This window comes from Panthera tigris, chromosome A2, assembly GCF_018350195.1.
Source record: "Panthera tigris isolate Pti1 chromosome A2, P.tigris_Pti1_mat1.1, whole genome shotgun sequence".
In the NCBI taxonomy this organism is placed as follows: domain Eukaryota; kingdom Metazoa; phylum Chordata; class Mammalia; order Carnivora; family Felidae; genus Panthera; species Panthera tigris.
Window position 1 is genome coordinate 11,590,547 of NC_056661.1, and position 18,920 is coordinate 11,609,466.

General features: G+C 53.0%; 1 protein-coding gene across 1 annotated transcript; it reads right to left on the minus strand.

Annotated features, from left to right (window-relative positions):
- Positions 1-9: 9 nt before the first annotated feature.
- On the minus strand, positions 10-18,819 carry AKAP8 (A-kinase anchoring protein 8). Its single transcript, XM_007088321.3, has 14 exons — positions 18,542-18,819; positions 15,988-16,026; positions 14,479-14,511; positions 13,699-13,975; positions 12,760-13,252; positions 12,127-12,256; positions 11,829-11,875; positions 10,435-10,468; positions 8,383-8,470; positions 5,856-5,997; positions 5,432-5,525; positions 4,879-5,009; positions 3,665-3,760; positions 10-1,802 (listed from the first exon to the last, which is right to left on the minus strand). The coding sequence occupies exons 1-14, from the start codon at positions 18,558-18,560 to the stop codon at positions 1,278-1,280; spliced, it is 2,148 nt and encodes a 715-aa protein (XP_007088383.2). The 5' UTR covers positions 18,561-18,819; the 3' UTR covers positions 10-1,277.
- Positions 18,820-18,920: the final 101 nt, after the last annotated feature.

The following is an 18,920-nucleotide window of genomic DNA, read 5'->3' on the forward strand; positions in this document are numbered from 1 at the left end:
CAGACACCATTTTCTTGCTTACTGAGCAATTTATTTGTTTCTAGTTCTTATATTGACCTTTCATAAATGTTCATCTCGTCTCCAATAAAGCTCCTTGAGAGCAGGGCCCATATCTTAACTTTTATCAGGGATTAGCACCTTGTGCACAAGAGATGCTCCTCAAGTCTTTTACCATCTAGTAAATTCCCCGCCCCCCCCCCCCGCCGATGCTTCCCCGAGTGAGACAGTTCAAAGCTTTGCAGGGAAACAGGCCCAGCAGTATCATTTCAAAAGGGAAGCGTCTTTCAATTCTCTTGATTATATCAAAGTATAACTCGCTTGCTACCCTTTTACACAGGCTAACTTTCCCAGATCCCTAAACCTCCAAAGGGGTAGTATTTGAAATGTGTGTATTTCACTGTATTCGTTTCTTACAGATAGCATCTATCTATGGCAGTTTATATTTGTTTTCCACTCATGGGAGTGACACCAAGTTTTCTTTCTAAATATACTGAAGTAGAAGCAACTCACTTCAAAGGAAGAAAAAAAAAAACCCAACCCTGAAGTAACAAAGGTGGAACACAAATGAGGTAAAAACAAAACAAAAACTATAAAGGTGATACACCAAAGACTAAAGATTGGGAAAATAATGCCCTAGGCAAAATGTCCTCATTCTTGAGGGGCAAGCGGGAGGGCGTCCAAGGGTGCCGGTCTGTCAGATTCATGAGGCCTTTGAGAAGAGGTCACTGACGTGACAGAACCAACATCAAGTTAACAAGATTCTGCTACATCTTGTGAGGATCACACACCACACACGGTGTGCTCCCGAAGCAGGTCAAAAACTGAAGCCAAAGCAAATTCTTGAAACTTAAAAAAAACCAAAAAACCCTTTCTAAAACAAGATATACCCTAGTATTAAGCTGCTCTCAGAAAAAAAAAAAATAATAATAATAATAAAAAGGGCATTCAGCCAGTTGCTGTATTTAACAAGCAAAATATCATCAAAATCTAATTACCCAACTTTTATTACTCCAACTGCAGCGTAGAGAGATTTCACAGCCACTTGGGGGAATGTACAACTTCTGCAGCCTTTAAACCAAGGCGGAAAGCCAGATGACTCTGCGACACAAGCCCGTGAGGTACACTTTTTGCAAGGAAACGGCTGGCTCTCTTCACCAAAGTTTCCAGCATATTCCAGTAACACACCTAGCACTGCTTACAAACAGTGAGAGAGAGCGATGCAAAAGGAGAGAGAGCAACGCATTTCTGAAACACATCCCCTGAAACGGGGAGGAGGCTCAGTCTGTGGGAACGTCACCTGCGGGCTCTGCATCCGTCTGCTCCGTCTGCTTCTCTTTGGCTCCCGCAGCAGCCGGGGCAGGAGCAGGGGCAGGGGCAGGGGCAGGGGCAGGGGCAGGGGCAGGGGCAGGGACTACCTCGGCGCCCTCCGCCTCTGCTGCCACTTCGCCTCCTGCCTCAGCAGCCTCGTTGCCGGCCTGGGCGGCCTCACCCCCAGCCTCTGCTTCGGCGCTGCCCTTCTCAGATGCTGTGCCACACGGTGTCTCCACTTCTCCCGGCTGTTCAGAGTGGGGGCCACGAGCGGCCTCCGCCGAGTCCACGGGGCCTTCCCCTTCGGCCAGCATTTCACCGCGTTCCGGAGCAGGCGCTCCCGCCCCGTCTACGGCTCTCACTGCTGCCGTAATAACCTCAGCTAAGACCTCCGCAGCCACCTCTTCAGGTGTCTCTTCCTTATCCTCACCTCCTAAATTGTCATCTCCTTCGACTTCTGGATCAACGGCTTCGTTGGTGAAAGGGTCTTCACCCTGGCCAAGAAGAGGGAAAGGTCAATGCGGCCTACAGAGCTGTCCAGATGAGAGGCTGAAGGTGGCCCAGGCGGCCAGGAGTCCGGGTTCTTATGATGCCCCTTCAACAACAGAAATGCCTTCAACTACAGCAGGGGAGTTAATCCTACAGGTGCTCAGGGCCTATGGATCCAGAAAAGCTTCGCCACAACTGTTTTGCCTTTTAACTTTAATTTTCTTATTTAGTTAGCTAGGGCGTATGGTATAAGCAGAATAAGGGGGTATTCTTGGTTTTAATATTAGTAATTTCAATCTCTGCAATGGGTTTTTGAAAGATACTTTTCCCCCTTCTTCAAAGGCTTTGTAAAATTTAGAGGAGAGTATTTACAAATATTTAACACGATAACTGCTCCCCCGCCCCTGTTTTGCACTTTTTAATCCAAGCATATAATTAATAGTGAAGTTCAAAAAGACCTAGGATTTCTTAACCCAATTAAAGCAAAAAAACCCTCATAACAGGAAGCTGAGTTTCAAATTTTAGTTTAAGCACACAGCCCTGGTTATAGAAGAGTTGCCCCATTTTGCAGACAAGGAAATGAGTCTCAGCAACTTGTCAAAGGCCACACGACTATTAAGCATCAATCAGGATTGAACCCAAGTCAGACTCTCAGAAGCCAAACTTCTTTCAGCGTATGCTACAACTGCCTCTAGTTTAGAAAAAGTAAACGTCGCCACCGGCAGATTAGGAAATAGGTTTTAAAATACAGTGTTTAGGGGATGCCTGGCTGGCTCAGTCAGTGGAGCGTGCGACTTTTGGTCTCAGGGTTGTGAGTTCGAGCCCCACAGTAGGCACAGAGGTGACTTAAAAAAATCTTTTAAATATACGAATACATAAAATATGGTGTTTGAAGCTTGCGTCTACACCTGACTCAAGAAACTTTAAATCTGTTTGAGCCATGACACAAAACACTGACCAGTCATGGTTATTTATTTAGATCCTATGATGCCTTGGGGCGCCTGGGTGGCTCAGTCAGTTGAACGTCCAGTTGACTATTGATTTCGGCTCAGGTCATGATCCCAGAGTTGTGGGATCGAGCCCAGCGTCGGGCTCTGTGTTGTGCATGGAGCCTACTTGAGAGTCCCCCTCTCCCTCCCCAACCTTCGCACACGTGTGTGCTCTTTGATTAAAAAAATAAATGCAATAAAAAAATTAGATTCTGTGATGCCTTTTTACCGGGTAGCATGAAGCATCCAATACTGGCAGATTCAATAAATGAGAGGTGGGCAAACAGATCCTTCTAGTCAGGCTGTGCTGGAGCCTAACCGCCAGCCCCAAACAGTGAGGTCTGGGGCTGAGCATTTAACAGATGGGCTTCCCAAGGAGGAACCGGGGGCTCTTCCAGCCGGACCTCTCTCTGGGGCACCCTCTCTGGGACTTTTTATTACTCTGCTCGGGTCACTAAGGCACAGTAGTCGTGGCACCACCAGCTCTTTCCTCCCCCTCCCTCTTGTTGGTTGTCTCTGCCAGCAAGTCTCTTTTTGGCTTCTTTCCTGGATAGTTAGCATCTAACTTGCATTTTTCTTTAAGCATCTCACAATCACTTGCTCAGGATTTCATGGATATTCAAGCTTTCCCATGGTGAGCCAGCACCACTGCAGGCGCAAATCAAGCAGGACCGTGTCCCAGACCCCACGCAAGCAGGGGGGGGGTCGCAGGAAACCCACCGCCGTGGAACTGCCAAACCTGACACCTTCCGGCGTCCCTTGATTCTTCAAAAGACTTAGAAATGCTAAATACTGTACTCTGGGTGCAATTCTGCACTTGTAGAGTTCATCCTCCATTCCAAAAGCTTCTCCCGTACACTGGACCCCTAAGCACAAACCTTGAGGTATTTTTCCAGCATCTTCACTATGTGTCTGTTGTTCAAAACACTCTTAGCCACATGGAGACTGGTTTTCTTGAACTGTTCAGCAGCCAACTGCAAAGGGAACCAAACGTGGACTTTCAGACCTGGTGTGCAGCAAGGAGCAAGAAAACTAGCCAGGCTACCCTGAGTTGCCCTGGGATCAGCCCTAAACAAGAAAAAGACCAGTATCTTTCTTCACTGTGGCAAGTGGCAAGTCCCAAAATGCCAGACTCCCATAAGGAAAGAAGACCCTGGAGAGACACTGGAACTGGGGCAGTGTAGAAAAGTCTGATCACCACTGACAAACCACGGCCTGCCAGGTACCGTGTGCACGAACAAGCACGAAACGAGAATATTTACACGTCAGATGCTATGCGGACTCAGCATGGGAAAAGGACACGTTTTTTCTTTTCAGTTTCTTGAGTTAAGGTGACTTTATGAGTAAATTCAACGGCAGAAGTAGGGATTCTGCCACCACCTGGACATTTTTGATCTTGGCCCATTGAAACGACACTGCTTATTTGTGTTGTGTTTCCTGGATGATCTTTAATCAACTAGGAGATGCACAGGCAGGTACTGACATCTCCGTTTGATAGTCGGGTGAACGAAGGACAGAGACAAAAACCAGGGCTCGGCAAGTGAGCTAAGGGGCCACATGCGGCCACACCCGCTACTTCTGTACTCTGGCTGCTGGTGCCCATCAGCAGCAGACTTGACATGTCAAGAGACCCCATGGAAGTATCTGCCACATGACCCTTTATAAAAAACCTGCCAACACCCTGAGTCTACACGTTTATAGCCTCAGTCCCCACCAGCTAGTTAAGCCCCAATCCGTTTCTTAACTCTGGGTCCCCCAGGCCACTGTGCTCTGAATGGCCCTCAGCCTCAGCTTATAGGAAATCTGGTCTGTCAACAACTGGGAAATTTACCTGCGTGGCTTACAGGGAACATTCTCAACCAGGAGAATTTCACCTCCTCTACTGAAGTCCGTTGTTAAGTAACACATTTTCTCACATTTTAACAGAAATTCGGACGTGTCTTACAACCCACTGACGAAATGACAGACTCAACAGAGTATGTTAAAAAGCTCCTCAAGACGCTCGCATTCCCCACAAGACACAGAAGGCCCCGCGTCCCACCGGTGGCAGCCTGGAAAGGCTCAGCTGGCTCGGCACGAGGAGGGGACTCACCCTGCGGTTGTGATTGTGGTCGACCGAGTGCAGGTGCCGCTGGAGGAGCTGATGCTGCGCGGGGATCAGCATGTCACAAGCCAGGCAGTGAGCCGCCTCGATCTTCTTGAAAAAGTGCTCCTGGCCGATCCCTACGGGTACAACCCAAGTCTGGCGCGATTTGGGACAGCATCAGGTGATGCTGTCCTCCTGCTCCCCAACAGGGCCCACGTTTTGTCCTGGTGAGTTCGTCCCCAAGGATCGGGTTAGGACAGAACCTGTGACAGGCAACACCCGCCCTCTAGCAGAAGGGTGCAGACGGAAGCACATCTGCACTGGGCAATTTTACTCAACTTTTTTCATCCGTCTGGTCATTTCATACAAAGGACGAAGAAACATCAGGGGGCGTAGGATCACTCCGAAAAGCCACCAGTAAAGCGACCTTCATTAGACACACTCGAGGGCTTCTTTCCATTGCTAGGTGTCCCACCCGAGGGTCCTCAGGTCACATGCTCAGCAACCCTACAACGGGCTGGCTTTGCACCCAGCCGCGCGCCCCAAGACCACGACTCACCTTTGAAAGGGTCTGGTTTGGGTTTTGTGCTTTCCTTCTCCATCAGCTCCTGACGCCGCTTCTCAATTTTCTTATTCCTGTTTACGATGTACTCCTAGAGAAGATGGCACCGAATGAAATGGCAGGGCGCTGTGTCTGCCTGTCTCCCGGCCGCACCAGAGGCGGCTCACCGAGGGCGGCTGCCAAGCCCCTGGGGGAGGACAGCCCTGTCTCAGCCGCCCCAGGACGGGGAGATGGCTCTCCGAGCAGCTCGCGGGAACGACAGTGGCCAGAGCGCTCGGCTCTCCCTCGGACCTGGGACTCGTACGCTGTTATTCTGGAAAGCCCAGGCCTCCTACTTCCCTTCCCCGTCCCTTCTCCGTGAGGGATCTGACTCCGGCAGGCCCATCAGGAAACACTGTGATGGACACCAAGTGTGCTTTACCTGGAGGAACTGCACGGTCTTGTCAGGGAGTTTGGTACTTATAAACCTCAGTGTCTCTTTGTGAAATTTGCTTTGTAGATGCTTCTGGATTTCATCTTCTTCAAAGCTACGAAACTTGCACACAGAACAGGCGAACTGAATCCTGGAGAGGGAAGATGAAAAGAGCAATGATGCAATCAGTTCACCTCCAGTCAGAACTGCAATGGAAATGGGAAAGCAATTTCTGTACCAAGACTTCTGACTTCACACAGGGCATCAGAGTAGCCATTACCCAGGTTTCCCCATCTCAAGAATGGGAGTAAAACCTTGCGAGTAGTTCAGGGAGGTGATTCATGCGCCATTCCAGTCTGCTGGGCCCAAAGGCCCCTAAGAGAGCACCCTAAGGTGGAGATTTTCCAAAACTGTGGACTCTCTAAAAGCCTCCAGACCACTGCTCTGGGGGGGCATAGTAATTCCATAACTTCTTTCTGCAGCCACCAGAATAACATGAGATAACCTCATTTAAAAACATTGTTTTTACATGTTTATCTTTGAGACAGAGAGCACGCAAGCAAGCTCATTGATTGGGGGAGGGGCAGAGAGAGGGAGACACAGAATCCGAAGCAGGCTCCAGTCTCTGAGCTGTCAGCACAGAACCCAACGCGGGGCTTGAACCCATGAACTGCGAGATTATGACCTAAGCCAAAGTCAGATGCCCAACCGCTGAGCCACCCAGGCACCGCTGTATACTTTTTAATGTTTATTTTCGAGAGAATGGACATGAGCAGGGGAGGGGCAGGGAGACAGAGGGAGACGCAGAATCCAAAGAAGGCTCCAGGCTCTGAGCTGTCAGCACAGAGCCCGAAGTGGGGCTCCAACCCACGAACCTCGAGATCATGACCTGAGCTGAAGTCGGATGCCCAATGGACCGAGCCACCCAGGCGCCCCTGAGGTAACCTCCGTGAGGGGGTATTCCTGGAAGACCTTACACAATTTAAGACCTATAAAACCCAAGATAAGTTTTCCCATGGGACTCAATGCAAAGACCTGTCATACCAAATTTTACAGCTAAAACCACATTTCTTTGTTGCCTGCTTCCAAAATCTCACAAATGCAGTCATGCTGTAGGGCAAGAGGAGCGCAGCTTGCAGAGCCCTATGCCCCCAGAGCGGGGCGCTGCTTCCCTCGGCTCTGCCCAGGAGGCCCTGGCGCACATGGGGTAATGGCATGGACCTGGTGGCACTCAGGAGTCCTCATCTACCAACTCAGACTGCTGCCGGCCCCCGATGGCAGGCTTCTCCTCTCTGGACAAGATACGACACTTACTTTTGCACATACTCTCATTGGAGGAGTGCACAGAAAAAGTTCTGGGGCCCTATGTGTACGAATGCGTACAACTCTCAGGGTTCACGCTTCCTTGTGACTATTTCTCCAAGTCTCTTTGAGGACCCTCTGTCACTAGGGTGGAGTCTAAAGATTCCTTCTGAAGAAAATGTCATCTCCGTTCTCATACAGCATGGAAATAGACCTGATCTAGCCACCGTTCATTACTTATTCATTTACAGACAAGCATTTCAGGGACGCCTGGGTGGCTCAGTTGGTTAATTGCCCGACTCCTGATTTCGGCTCAGGTCGCGATCTCCTGGTTCATGAGTTTGAGCCCCACATCGGGCTCCGTGCTAATGGTGCAGAGCCTGTCTGGGATTCTCTCTCTCCCTCTCTCTGCCCCTTCCCTGCTTGCTCACTCCCAAAATAAATAAATAAACTTAAAAAACTAAAAATAAAAACAAATGTTTCGATGAATTTCTGTTTAACACTTGGAAGTGCCTACTTTCCAGTTCCTGCCTTTCCTGCCTCTACAGTTAGCTCTTTTGCTAACATCTGTTTTGCACTTCTCTGCACAGGAAAAGCACCACCCCATCTGAGCCATAAAGGATTCCCCATCAGGTCATACAGAGAGCCTGTGTGTAGAGAAACAGCCGCGAGCAGTCAAGGCCCGAGCAACCAAGCGCTCACAAGGCCACCAGTGGTTTCCATTTCTAGTCAGCAGCCACCTGATCACTGAAAAGGCAGAGAGGCACATGGTGTGGTCACACCAACACCCTTCGCACTTTTGCAATTCTTTTTATACCTAGAGACTAAATTTGTAAAGTAGCACCTAAACGTATACAATTGCCATGCCGTACTCCAGAGGCGGTCCGGATTTGGTCAAGACACCCAAAGCACCTTCTTAGCAGCTCTGCTGAAGTTCACCTGTCTGGGGTGACAGATAATAAGCCAAGGACTGGGAAACCCCCTACGGGTCGGCAGGAGAGCAACAGTGCCCCCTGCTGGACACATGCGGGCCAGCGACTCACTGGCAAGAACGTAGTGCCATCGGCATCTCCCAAGTTTTGTCTCCTCTCGACCTCACTTGGATTTCCTGACAGACACCACAGTCAGATCAAACCAGACCGCTCCTGCGTTGTGCACTGAAGACAGATGAGCTCAGGAGAACCTCACCAGTGCCCGGGTTCCTGCCAACCTCCCCCTGGGCCTGCCTCCTCACCTGTCTGCCGCTCGGTCTCGCATGCGGTCTCTCCTCCTTTGCTTTTCCTTTCTCTTCTTTACTTCATCATCCTCATCGTCCTTCTCTCCTGTAACAGAGAAGTCCCTTCGAGACGCCCTGAGGAGCCTGCAGAGATGCTGAGCACCAGGGCTTGATGGGGACCACGGCTCGGTCACCACCAGGCACCCCGTGCCTGCCGCCACCTCCAACACAGCAGGGTCAGGACACCCTGAGGCACCAATAGTCTGTCAAAGGCTCCCAACAGGGATAGGCCTTTGATGAGAACCCTTGGGAGTTCTCAGGGAGTCAGCTCACATGCCCCCATGGTGTGACGAGGCTGGGATGGGCCAGGGACCCGGCCTGCCCATCCCACTCACACCACGGCCACCTGCTCTCTCTGTCCTTCCCTGTCCTGCTTTTCTGATCCAGTGCCCTGCCATCGGTCTTCTCCCAAAATCACTTAAGGAGAGAGAGAAGCGATTCTTCCCAGATAAGAGGCAGCAGCAGGAAGGCCTCAGAAAATAGAGCAAGCCGCTCTACCGCCCTCCGTCCCACCTCTAGGTGGACCATGACGACTGTCCCATCAGCCTCCTCTGACCTAGGGCCTCAGCAGGTCTGACAGTCCTTGCTGGCCCGAACTCTATCTTCCACTCACAAAAACCGTCCATCTAGGGCTTTCCCAGGGCTACGAGGGAAGCAGTCCTAGAAACAAAAGTGGGAAGAGACCAATTGGTCCTCCGTCCGTCCCCTGGGGCCAGCGCAGAGGCTCCTCTGAGCGCTGTGCAGCCCAGCGTCCCGATGTGAAGCGAGGCCAGGCCAGGTCACCACGGCTCAGGGCCAGGGCCAGACACTGAAAAAAGGTTGGATAAGCATCTGAACTGTAACCCCTACCCCTGATGCCAGTCACGAGACTGTCCCACGAAGATGGCGACCGGCGTGCGCTGCTCAGAAGCCTCTCAAAAGGGCGTGTGGGATTTTTGGCAAGAGGTCACTGCCTGAAACTATTACTGTTGTTTAATAGCAAAGTCATCCCGGGTAGGTAGCAGGACCTGCGCGCAATAAACATGTCACCTTTGCTTTAGCATTTACCCTGCTGCATGAGCTGTGTACTGCTGTGTGGTCCCAAGCCATAGGAGTAATCACTTCAATAAACAATGTGGGAGGGCCTCAGAGGGTTGGCCAAGTCTAAACACATACAAGGAGCATCTAAGCCAGGGGCCTGCAGATTTATGGCAGCAGAGCCACAAAGGAGCCAGCCTGTGATTCTTGGGGAAAACCAGCTATGGACAGACCAATGGGAACAGGAAAAGAAACAAATGGCAAGCTCAAGGCCACGGTGTCTCGGGCTGCTTCTCCACACCCCCCCCCCGAAAGGGTTGAACCTTGCTCTGCTCTTGCCGGTTACTTGAGACTCTTCGGTCTCCCACAATGGCACTGATGAGACCTGCTGAGCAGGGAGTATCTCTGGAGGACCCGGGCTTGGGTGCACGTGACAGGCCCCCCCTTCCCCACCCCCCACCCCCAGCTCCCACCCCAGGAAGGTGTCTGAACTCAGTCCCACACAGCCATGTGTGCTGCTGCCGCCAGCATGCCCACCACAGAGGCTGAGAGCACAACGTTGGGCTGGCAACGCAGGGAAGTGTGAAAAGAAAGAAGCCCCGGAAAAAACAGTACAGGGACCTGCAACAGGCCGATAGGGAACAGAGTGGACAGGCTGGAGAGCACCTTTTCTTTTCTTTCTTGCGTTTCTGAGACTCTCCCTTCCCTGCCACTGCAAGCTGCTGCACATACTCAGAGATGAGGTTTGCCCCCTCTCGTGACAGCCTGTATCAAGTGAGGCAGACAGACCTGTTTCCAGCAAGTGCTGCTCTAAGCACTGGAGCAAAGCCTGGGGGTGAGCACCACGGCCAAGGCCCACCCGGTGGCCACGGCCCCTCTTCTGCCCTGAGCCGCCAGGCCCTCCATCCAGGCCCTGGGCTTGCTCAGAAGTCCAGCCTGGCCGGGAGCCGGGCAGTCACAGCAAAGCTCAGAGGGACATGGAGCGATGCCTACCTCTCTGCCTCCCGGAGTCAAAGAACTCGTCCTCCTGAAAAAGGGCACACACAAAGTTGGACGGTGAGGTGGAGTTTCCAGAACTCTCCACAACCAACCTAGCACCCTGCCACCACCTGGTCACAATGTGTCAGGACAAGTCTCAGGGCAGTGGGACAGAGGCTGTGTGTGTCCTATCACTGTTCCTGGTTGCCTTCTGAGATTCTGTAACGACTAACGTGCTGTTTTATTAAAGTCAGTGGCCCTCTTTCAGTTCTTTCTAAAGCTGAAGAATTCCCTCTGGCCAACACACTCGCACAGTTCTGCACATGGGAATGCCAACAGCCCATCCATCAGCTCTATATCAAGAAACCCTGATTTGTGGGATGCTAGTTCCAGCACTCTTTACTGAAAAGGAGCTTTACCAAATTTCCAGGCCACCTGTTTACATTTATCAAGGTAATAACAAATGCACCTAACTGAAAAGCACAATACTGCCCATTTCTTAGCCATCAAGCTCAAGGTTAAATTATTCAGCAGCAGATACACAGAATATCTAGATCCCAGACTCGAGATCTAGGGAAGCTAGATACAGAGCAAGTAAGATTCGCCCAGAAAAACCCGAAAATTCACTGTATTCTGCCTCCCCGACCCCCCACCCACGTGAGCATCAGAAGGACTTGGTTGAGACCTTCATATACTCAGATCTCCAGGCCCTGCCCCAGACATGGATCAGAATTTGCCGGGAGTGGGGCGGGTAGGCCAAGGCTGACTACCTAGGTGCTTGTGCATGGTCCTGGCTAAGAGTTGGCCTTAAATGCCTATCTCTCATGATTGGTTTTGAAGGCGGAAAAACATGGAGGCAGCTGAGCACCAGCACAAAGCGGGCAGTAAGTAAGGCTTCCGTGCCAGTTTGAAAGCCTCAGCGCACACAGCCCACTGCACTTACCATGTGCGGAGCTAGGAACATCACTGAGGACACAAGAGTGTCTGTGGGGGAAGGGCTAGGAGTGTTTTCAGGAAGAGAAGCATCGTTGGTTTTTGTTTTAGAGAGAGAGAGAGTGAGAGAGAGCGTGCGCACAAGCGGGGGAAAGGGGCAGAGGGAGAGAGAGAATCCCAAACAGGTTCTGAGCTGTCAGCGTGTAGAGCCAGACGCAGGGCTCGATCCCACGACCCTGGGATCATGACCTGAGCAGAAATCAAGAGTCGGACACTCAACCAACTGAGCCCCAGGAAGGGAAGTACTGTTAGAAGTACAAATCTTGAGCTGCAAGTCAGACTCTTAAATCCACTCACACAGCAGTCAAGTCTACCACAGAAGCTGTTCCTGCCTCTTTGGGAGAGAGAGGGTAATAATGTAAAGAAGAAATCCCACACCAGAAACAAAGGAGGCTGACCAGTGAAGTTGGACTTACACCCCTGAATTCTTCATCTCCTGACCGGAAGTCAACAGCTCCATCATCTACCGGACACAAAGAAGAGGGAAAATCAGCCCCTCCGTAGTTAGCCCACTCCCTCCTTTCACCCTCCCAAGCTCACCACCCAGAGCAGCCAGCACTTGTCCTGACTACAGTGGGGGCCATGGGAGTGCGGGTGATACGCGCCACCCTGGAGTTCAACACACGTCCACTGTATGGACGGGCAGGAGGAGCGCCAAGCACAAAAACGGACACATCTCACACCCACCCGGGCCTGCTGGCCCCCAGGGCATACCATTTTCAGAAAAATCTCCTTCGCTGTCAGCCCGGGCCAGTTTGGTGTCAGGCTCATCGTAGATGTGCAACTGCTTCCGTTTCCTGCCCATGCTGTCTGGGCCACAGCGGTCAAACCCTCTCCGTCTGGGCTACAGACACAAGCACATCCGATGTACCGCTTACCCCGACCATTAAGAAACCCCAGAGAAACGAAGATCGGAGAAGTTGTAAGATCAGAGAACAAAGGCAGGAAAGATCTTTGATCTTGTCACAAAACAAACAAAGATGACTGTAGTTGACCCCCCCCCCCCCACAATTTTATGCTAAGATGTTGGACACAAAAAGCCACATATTATGTGATCACGTTCCCGTGAAAGGTCTAAGAGAGGTAAATCTACAAAGACAGAAAGATTAACAGTTGTCAAGGCTGGAGTAGAGAGCAGGGAGTGACTGCTAATGGCAGAGGTTGGCTTCTTTCTGGATTGATGGAAATGCTGTAAAATTAGACGGTGGTGAAGGTTGTGCAATTCTGTACGTTTTTACTAACACTCAATTGTACACTTAAAAAATGAGTGATTTTTACAGTACCCAAATTTTCCCCAATAAAGCTGTTTGAGAAGTCGGCAGATTAGAGAACTTCCCAAGGGCTTACCCGATCCCTCATCCGGGTCTGTGACCGGCCGCATCCGTAGGGCGCAGAGTTGTCATAGCCGCCGGCCCCCTGCATGCCCATTACACTGAAGTCTGGGGCCATGGACTGGGAGAAGAGGGAAGGCGGTGGCCTGCTGGGGGAGGGGCCTCCCAGGCCCCGCCCACCCACATAGTTCATCTCCGTCCAGGGAGCGGACAGGGGCTCGGAGGAGGCTGCCGGAGGCGGCAAGAAAGGGTCGCTGCGCATGAAGGTGCTGGGGGTGCTCCGGTCCTGGAAGCGGCCCTGGCCCTGGCCCCGGCCCCGCATGAAGCCATCAAGGGAGCCCCGCTCACGGGCTGGGTCCCGGCAGTCACTGTACTGACTGTTAAAGCCCCCATTTCGGTCAGGCCCCAGGTCAAAATCATAATCGTAGCTGTAGCTGGGGCGGTACGGATGGTGCTCAGGCAGACAAGACCTGGAGTCATAGGACTCAAACGACTGGAAGCGGAAGGAGCTGCAAAGGAAGCATAACCATCACTTCACTCTGGGCCCAAGCGCAAGTCTCCCGCAAAGCTGGCTTCCCGACATTCAGAACAGCACACTGCACCACCACGCAGCCCTCCTGAAAGCTCAGAAGGCAAAGCGCACCAACGATCCCCCTTGAACGTTGTTGAACGAGGTGCATGGAGCCCTTGGCTGTGAGAACAAGAGGGTCTACTGGTACCTGACGCAGACACAAGGAGTCTGGTGTCATTTAGCTAACAGTCATACCCTAAGCCCCACCACTCAGGAAACCAGAAAGTCCTATTACAATGCCTCTGCCCCGATAACGCCCAACTCATCTACTCCATGTTCAGGAAGGAGCTGAGGAAAACCCTCCCTGGAAGAGGGGGTGCCCACTGCCATCTGCACAAAGCTGGGGTGTGGGATCCCCAGGGAAGGGCTCAGGTCCATAATCACCTGTCCCGGTCCTGCATGCCCTCCCCACCGCTGCTGCTCCCGCCCCTGCCTCCTTCCTTGGACATCATGTCCAAACGTTGATTGATCTTGGCGATGAGAGAGTCGGAATTGTCAGTGCACGGCTCTGGACCATAAGAAGCCATGTGCATGGCAGGGCCCCCAGCTCCCAGGCTGTCGCTGGCCTTGGTGGCCTCCCACGAGGCTGGGCCATAGCTGTAGGTCGCTCCTGTGGTGACGCTGGTGTTCTGGGCACCATAATAATTGTAGTTTTCATAACCTGCCATGGGGAGGAAGAGCCAAATCAGACCTCAGCGGCCCCAAGGTCTACAGCAGCCACGTCTGGAGAGAGGCACTCGCTGCCCACAGAGAAGGAAGACTGTCAAGGAACCAAGTGGCGCTGGCATCACCCCACGCTGTGAATATCACCCGCCAAGGGGCGGCAAGAGAAGGACAGAGGCTGAGCCTCAGCCACGAGTGGTTGGCTTTCCGCACCAGATCTGAACACTTGCTCCCCACTCAAAGCCAGAGGTGGCTGAGAGCCCGTGAATGGCAGTTGGGGCTGCTGCTCCCATAACACAGTCACGATCCCCAGCTGCCAGCAAGTTCCTGACACTGCCTGGGCCTGCCAAGCCTTCAGGAGAGCTGTGGGCACAGCCACAATAGGACGTGGGGGGGTAGGGGGGCATGGGGAGGGGTTAGGTCTCTGTATCCCAGCCCCTCTGGGATCGGGTGGCCGATCAGAAGCCTTCTTGCGCACCCACAGATCCCCAGAGGGCCTACCTTGCCAGCTGGCCACACCGGTTCCGTATGCACCTGAGAGAAACAAAAATAGACAAGAGCTTTGTTTACAGAATGAAAGTGCCTGAGACACCCCCCCCCCCCACCCCAGCCCCAACTGTCACCTTACTCCACCAACCGCAGGTCTAGGGCTGCGGGCAGCTGTGGCAGTGCTGTGGGAGGGGCACCCCTGGTTGGCCATTGAGGCCAGGAATGGCTGGGGCCCACTAGCTGTAAAACTCATTTCCTACAGCTCTACTCAGCTAAGCATGATCCAGACTTCTCTTGTAGGCAAGCCTGATCTCTCCCATCAGGACAATGAGAAAGGACAAGTGCAGCCTTCCCAGGAAGTGTCCAGTGTGGGCCACCAGCCAAGAGGCGGACAAGGCTACATCCTCTGGCAGAACCCTTTGAAAGTGCCAGTTCTCACCACTTGCCAGAGCTCAGGCACCGCTAACACAGTGAGTACATCAGTGGAAGATTGTGTCCCCAACTCAACTAAGCAAGGGGACATTATGTACCCAAGCGACATGGAAAAAGCCTCCTCCTGGGAAACTTGGTGATGGGAGAAAAAGTGACCCCACCACCCTCAGTGGTGCTGGGGGCAAATTCCAGGGTCAGAGAACAAAGAAAGCCCTCATCCCATCCCCTGGAACAAATGCTGGCAAAAAGCAGACAACCTCGCCACCAGGGAGGACATTCTGGTCCTTTAAACATCCTGAGCATCCAGCATTATGATCTAGATTCCAGAGCAGGGCCAGCAAACAGGGCCCCAGGCCAAATCTAGCCCATTGCCTGTTTTTGTACAGCCCGCAAGCTAAGGATGGGTGTTAGCTTTGTAAATGGTTGGAGACGGGAAGGGGAAAAAAAAAGAAAAAAAAAAAGAGTATTTCATGACGTGAATTTTGACATGAAATGCACCATTTATATATTTGTCAAAACTCACAGAACTGTGCAACCACAGCGACTATTAATTTAAACTGTGGATTGTAATTAACGACAATGTATTGACATTGACTTGTTACTGATAATAAACATACTGCACTAATGCAAAATATTAATAATAAAGAAAACTGCTGGGGTGAAAGGAGACTATCTGCTCAACCCCGTTAAGTCTAAAACTACTAAAAAATAAAGTCTGTTAATCATAAAAATCTCTTATCATACCCTCAGCTATTTGCTCTGAATAATAAATCCCTAAAATAAAGGCTCTTTCACCACGTATGAAAACTATACGGTATGCAAATTTCAGTATCTTTAAATATTACTGGCACACAACCACGTCTGTTTGTTTATAAACATCTCTGGGACTTTTGCATGGCAGAGACCGTATAGCCCCAAAGCCAAAAGTTTACAATGCAGTCCTTTACAGAAAAGGTCTCCTCCAGATCCTTGGGCTAGCCCTAGTGTGCCTGTCACGCTCTCCAGGTTACGGTCACCGTCCCGGGCTCTGGCAGGCTAGCGCCTCAGGTGTGTGTGGGGTGGAATCCACGCCTCCCCGTGAAGTCTTACCTTGGGTGTTGGTGGGTCCAGCACTCCATGCCCCATAGCCTGCGAAGAGAAGACCTGTGAGTTAGGATCCTATTTGTCACACGGAGAACGGGTGCTTCTGAGGCGCTCTGAGGCACCTAGAGTGGTCGCCTTCAAGGACAGTTCAGTGCCAGCCTCCCAAGAAGGCAGCATAACCACAACACTCACTGTCCCTCTAAAAGTCCTGAGTGGGCTGATTGCCATTACCACACTCCACACACAGGCTTGAGGTCAAAGCAGAAAAGAGTGGGGGGGATAGACTCCGGGGCCAGCTCTGCCAGTAGCCTGTGGAGGAAGCTTGGCCTGAGCCTCCATTCACAAGTCGGGATGACACAGGACAAGGTGCCAGCTAACCCAGTACTAGGATACAGTTGTGTCCGCATTCCCAGTTTGGCCCACCCACCAAGCAGTCCCAAGTCCCCCATAACTGAGCACAAAGTTCAGAATTTGGAGACGACTGTGCCTCTCCAGGCCTCACTTCTTTGTGACCACGGACCCTCCCTCCCATGCTCCCCTGGGCCTTCATGTCCCAGGGCTGCAGCCTGGCCTAAGGCATCCGGGCTGCAGTCTCTCTGTGGTGGCTCCTTGCCCCTGCAGACTCCCATGACAGCATCTGTCTGGGCCCTCTTCATTTCTGTGTCCCTGGAGCCTCAAACGGAGCTGGGCACAGGCAGCCATCCACACCTGTCAATGATCCTCACCTTTACAAAACAGGAATATACCCTGTCTCTCTTTCCAGAACAACCCAAGCCACTAGCCAAGTGCCTAGTGTGTGCCCACACATGACAGGCAATGGGCACATGTTGGTTGGTGTCCCCGAATGCCATTTAGAGATGACAGAGCTAAGCCTTGGAGATTCAGAGGCACGTTGCTGAAGTTTGCCCTTTGCAGGCTACGGTCTCCCTTGCCACACAGCCTTTTCTACACCTGTGCGGTAGAAAAACAGAGTAGCGATCCCAACGGCAAGTGACCAACTACAGAACACTAGTCTAAATACCATATACTAATCACATAACCTCATAACACCCCTTCAGATAGATAATATTTACCCTATTGTCCCAGAGGCTCAAGAGGCTGGCACTTGCCCATGATCATGGAGCTGGAGAATGGAAGAACTGAGACATGAACTCAGATGTAGGTGCCTCCTATGGTCAGGAACCAACTGTCGAGGCTCAGCGAGTCCTGAGAAATAACTCGAGGTGGAAAAGCCACAGAGGGACTCAAGGAGGCCCCAGCATCCAACCGGAACCTGAAGGGTTCTGGCAGGTAGGAAGTCAGGAGCATAAAACCTCTTCGTGCTCAGGACGTGCATAGGGCAGGGTTACTGGCTGAAAGATCTGGTGGGAAGCAGGCAAGGAATTGCGAGACCCAGGTAGACTGCAGAAAAGACGGGGAAAGCCAGGGTGAGCCACCCCAGAACACTGGAGACACCCAAGCACACCAGGCACCTCAACAGCTCTCTTGCAATTCCTGCTGCTGGATCCTAACACTGCCACCTTTCGAGATCAGTGCCTTTCTTTAGCTGTTGTAACGAAGACCAGACTGCTTGCTTCCCCAGCCTCGGATACATACTTGCATAGGGACGGCACCCGGTTAAGCCCCCCACCCCACGTATTCCAACATCAACTGTTACCCACGGACAAACCTGGCTTCCAGCGCACAGCAAAAGCATCCTAGAAATCTCGGATTCTGGACACTGAGAGCTAGTCGCTCGAGAAAATCCGTCCTGCCGCAGACCCTGAGGCCCAAGTGGGGAAAAGGCACGTCCCCTCTTACACAGCCCCCAGACACCTCCAGGCCACAACGAGGGGCTGCCTGAAGGAAGGCCAAGAATCTGCCACCACCCCAGGGCACATCAGGTTTGCAATTCTGCACGAGACCCAACACCCGACCCTCGAAGTCCTGTCCCAGGCCAGCACGAGTCGCGTACGCGGCAGGCGCCCGCCGACACTAGCCCCCGCGGAGACCTCGCACTGGTGGGGCAAGGCCCGACCAGCGCCGCCCGGACGGCTTCCGGGACGGGCGCGACGGAGCACGTGCACAGCGTGCAGGCCCCGGCCAAGCCTCACATCCCCGAGATAGGCAGCCGAACTCCCTCGGCCTCCAACCGCGGGCCCCGCGCCCCACAAGCTCGTGCCGTGGCTCCGCCCCCGGGAGCCGCCATTTTGTGGTCTTCCGAAGCGGGAAGGCGGACCTCCGAGCGGCGGGGTCGACCGGGCCAGTCCCGCCGGGTCTGAGGGGTAGAAACGGCTAGGACAGCCCAAGGCGCCCCCCGAAGCCCGCCGCAGCTTCGGCCCGCCGAACCCCGCCCGCCTCCTCAGGCCTCGTCGGCCAATCCCCACGCAGCGCCCTGGGAGCGACGACTCCGAGGTCCAATGAGCAGCGCGCGCGCGCCCCGGCCTCCTCTCCGCTGGGTCGGGCTGGAGTAACCGTGCTCGGGCGTAGGCCCTGTCCCCGCGGCCCTCTACGCAGCGGCGGCTGCGTCGCCGGAGCAGCGCCTGGCCACCCCACCTCGAAATGAGCCGCCCAAACGAACCTCCGTAGCCCTGCTCCATGTCTTCAGCTCGGCCCGCCAGCAGCCCCTTTTTCTAGGGTGCCACAGGACGCATGCGCTCAACACACTTTCCGACGTCCGCTACTGGAAGACCAGGCGCATACGTCACTCCTTCCGCACACCACCACTGGCTGGCTTTCGCGGCGCACCCGCCCGTCGCCCCAGTCGGCCTTCCGGTTGCTTGGAATCGGCTTTCACGGCATCTTGGGAGTTTTGGTCCGGACACGGAGTCTTACTCTGCGCAGGCGCTTCCCTCTAGCTCCCCGCCGCCAGTGCGCAGTCGCACCCCCACCCTTTCCCGGGTCCCGCGCGCAGGCGCAGCCCGCTTCCCACTACGCCGACCGTGCCGCACACCAACAAA

Coding starts and splice junctions, on each gene's coding strand:
- AKAP8 (XM_007088321.3), bottom strand. Junction 11,876..12,126: donor AGGAGATTTTTCTGAAAATG/GTATGCCCTGGG, acceptor TGTGTCCGGTAG/ATGATGGAGCTGTTGACTTC. Junction 1,803..3,664: donor TGCTGGAAAAATACCTCAAG/GTTTGTGCTTAG, acceptor CTTCTTGGCCAG/GGTGAAGACCCTTTCACCAA.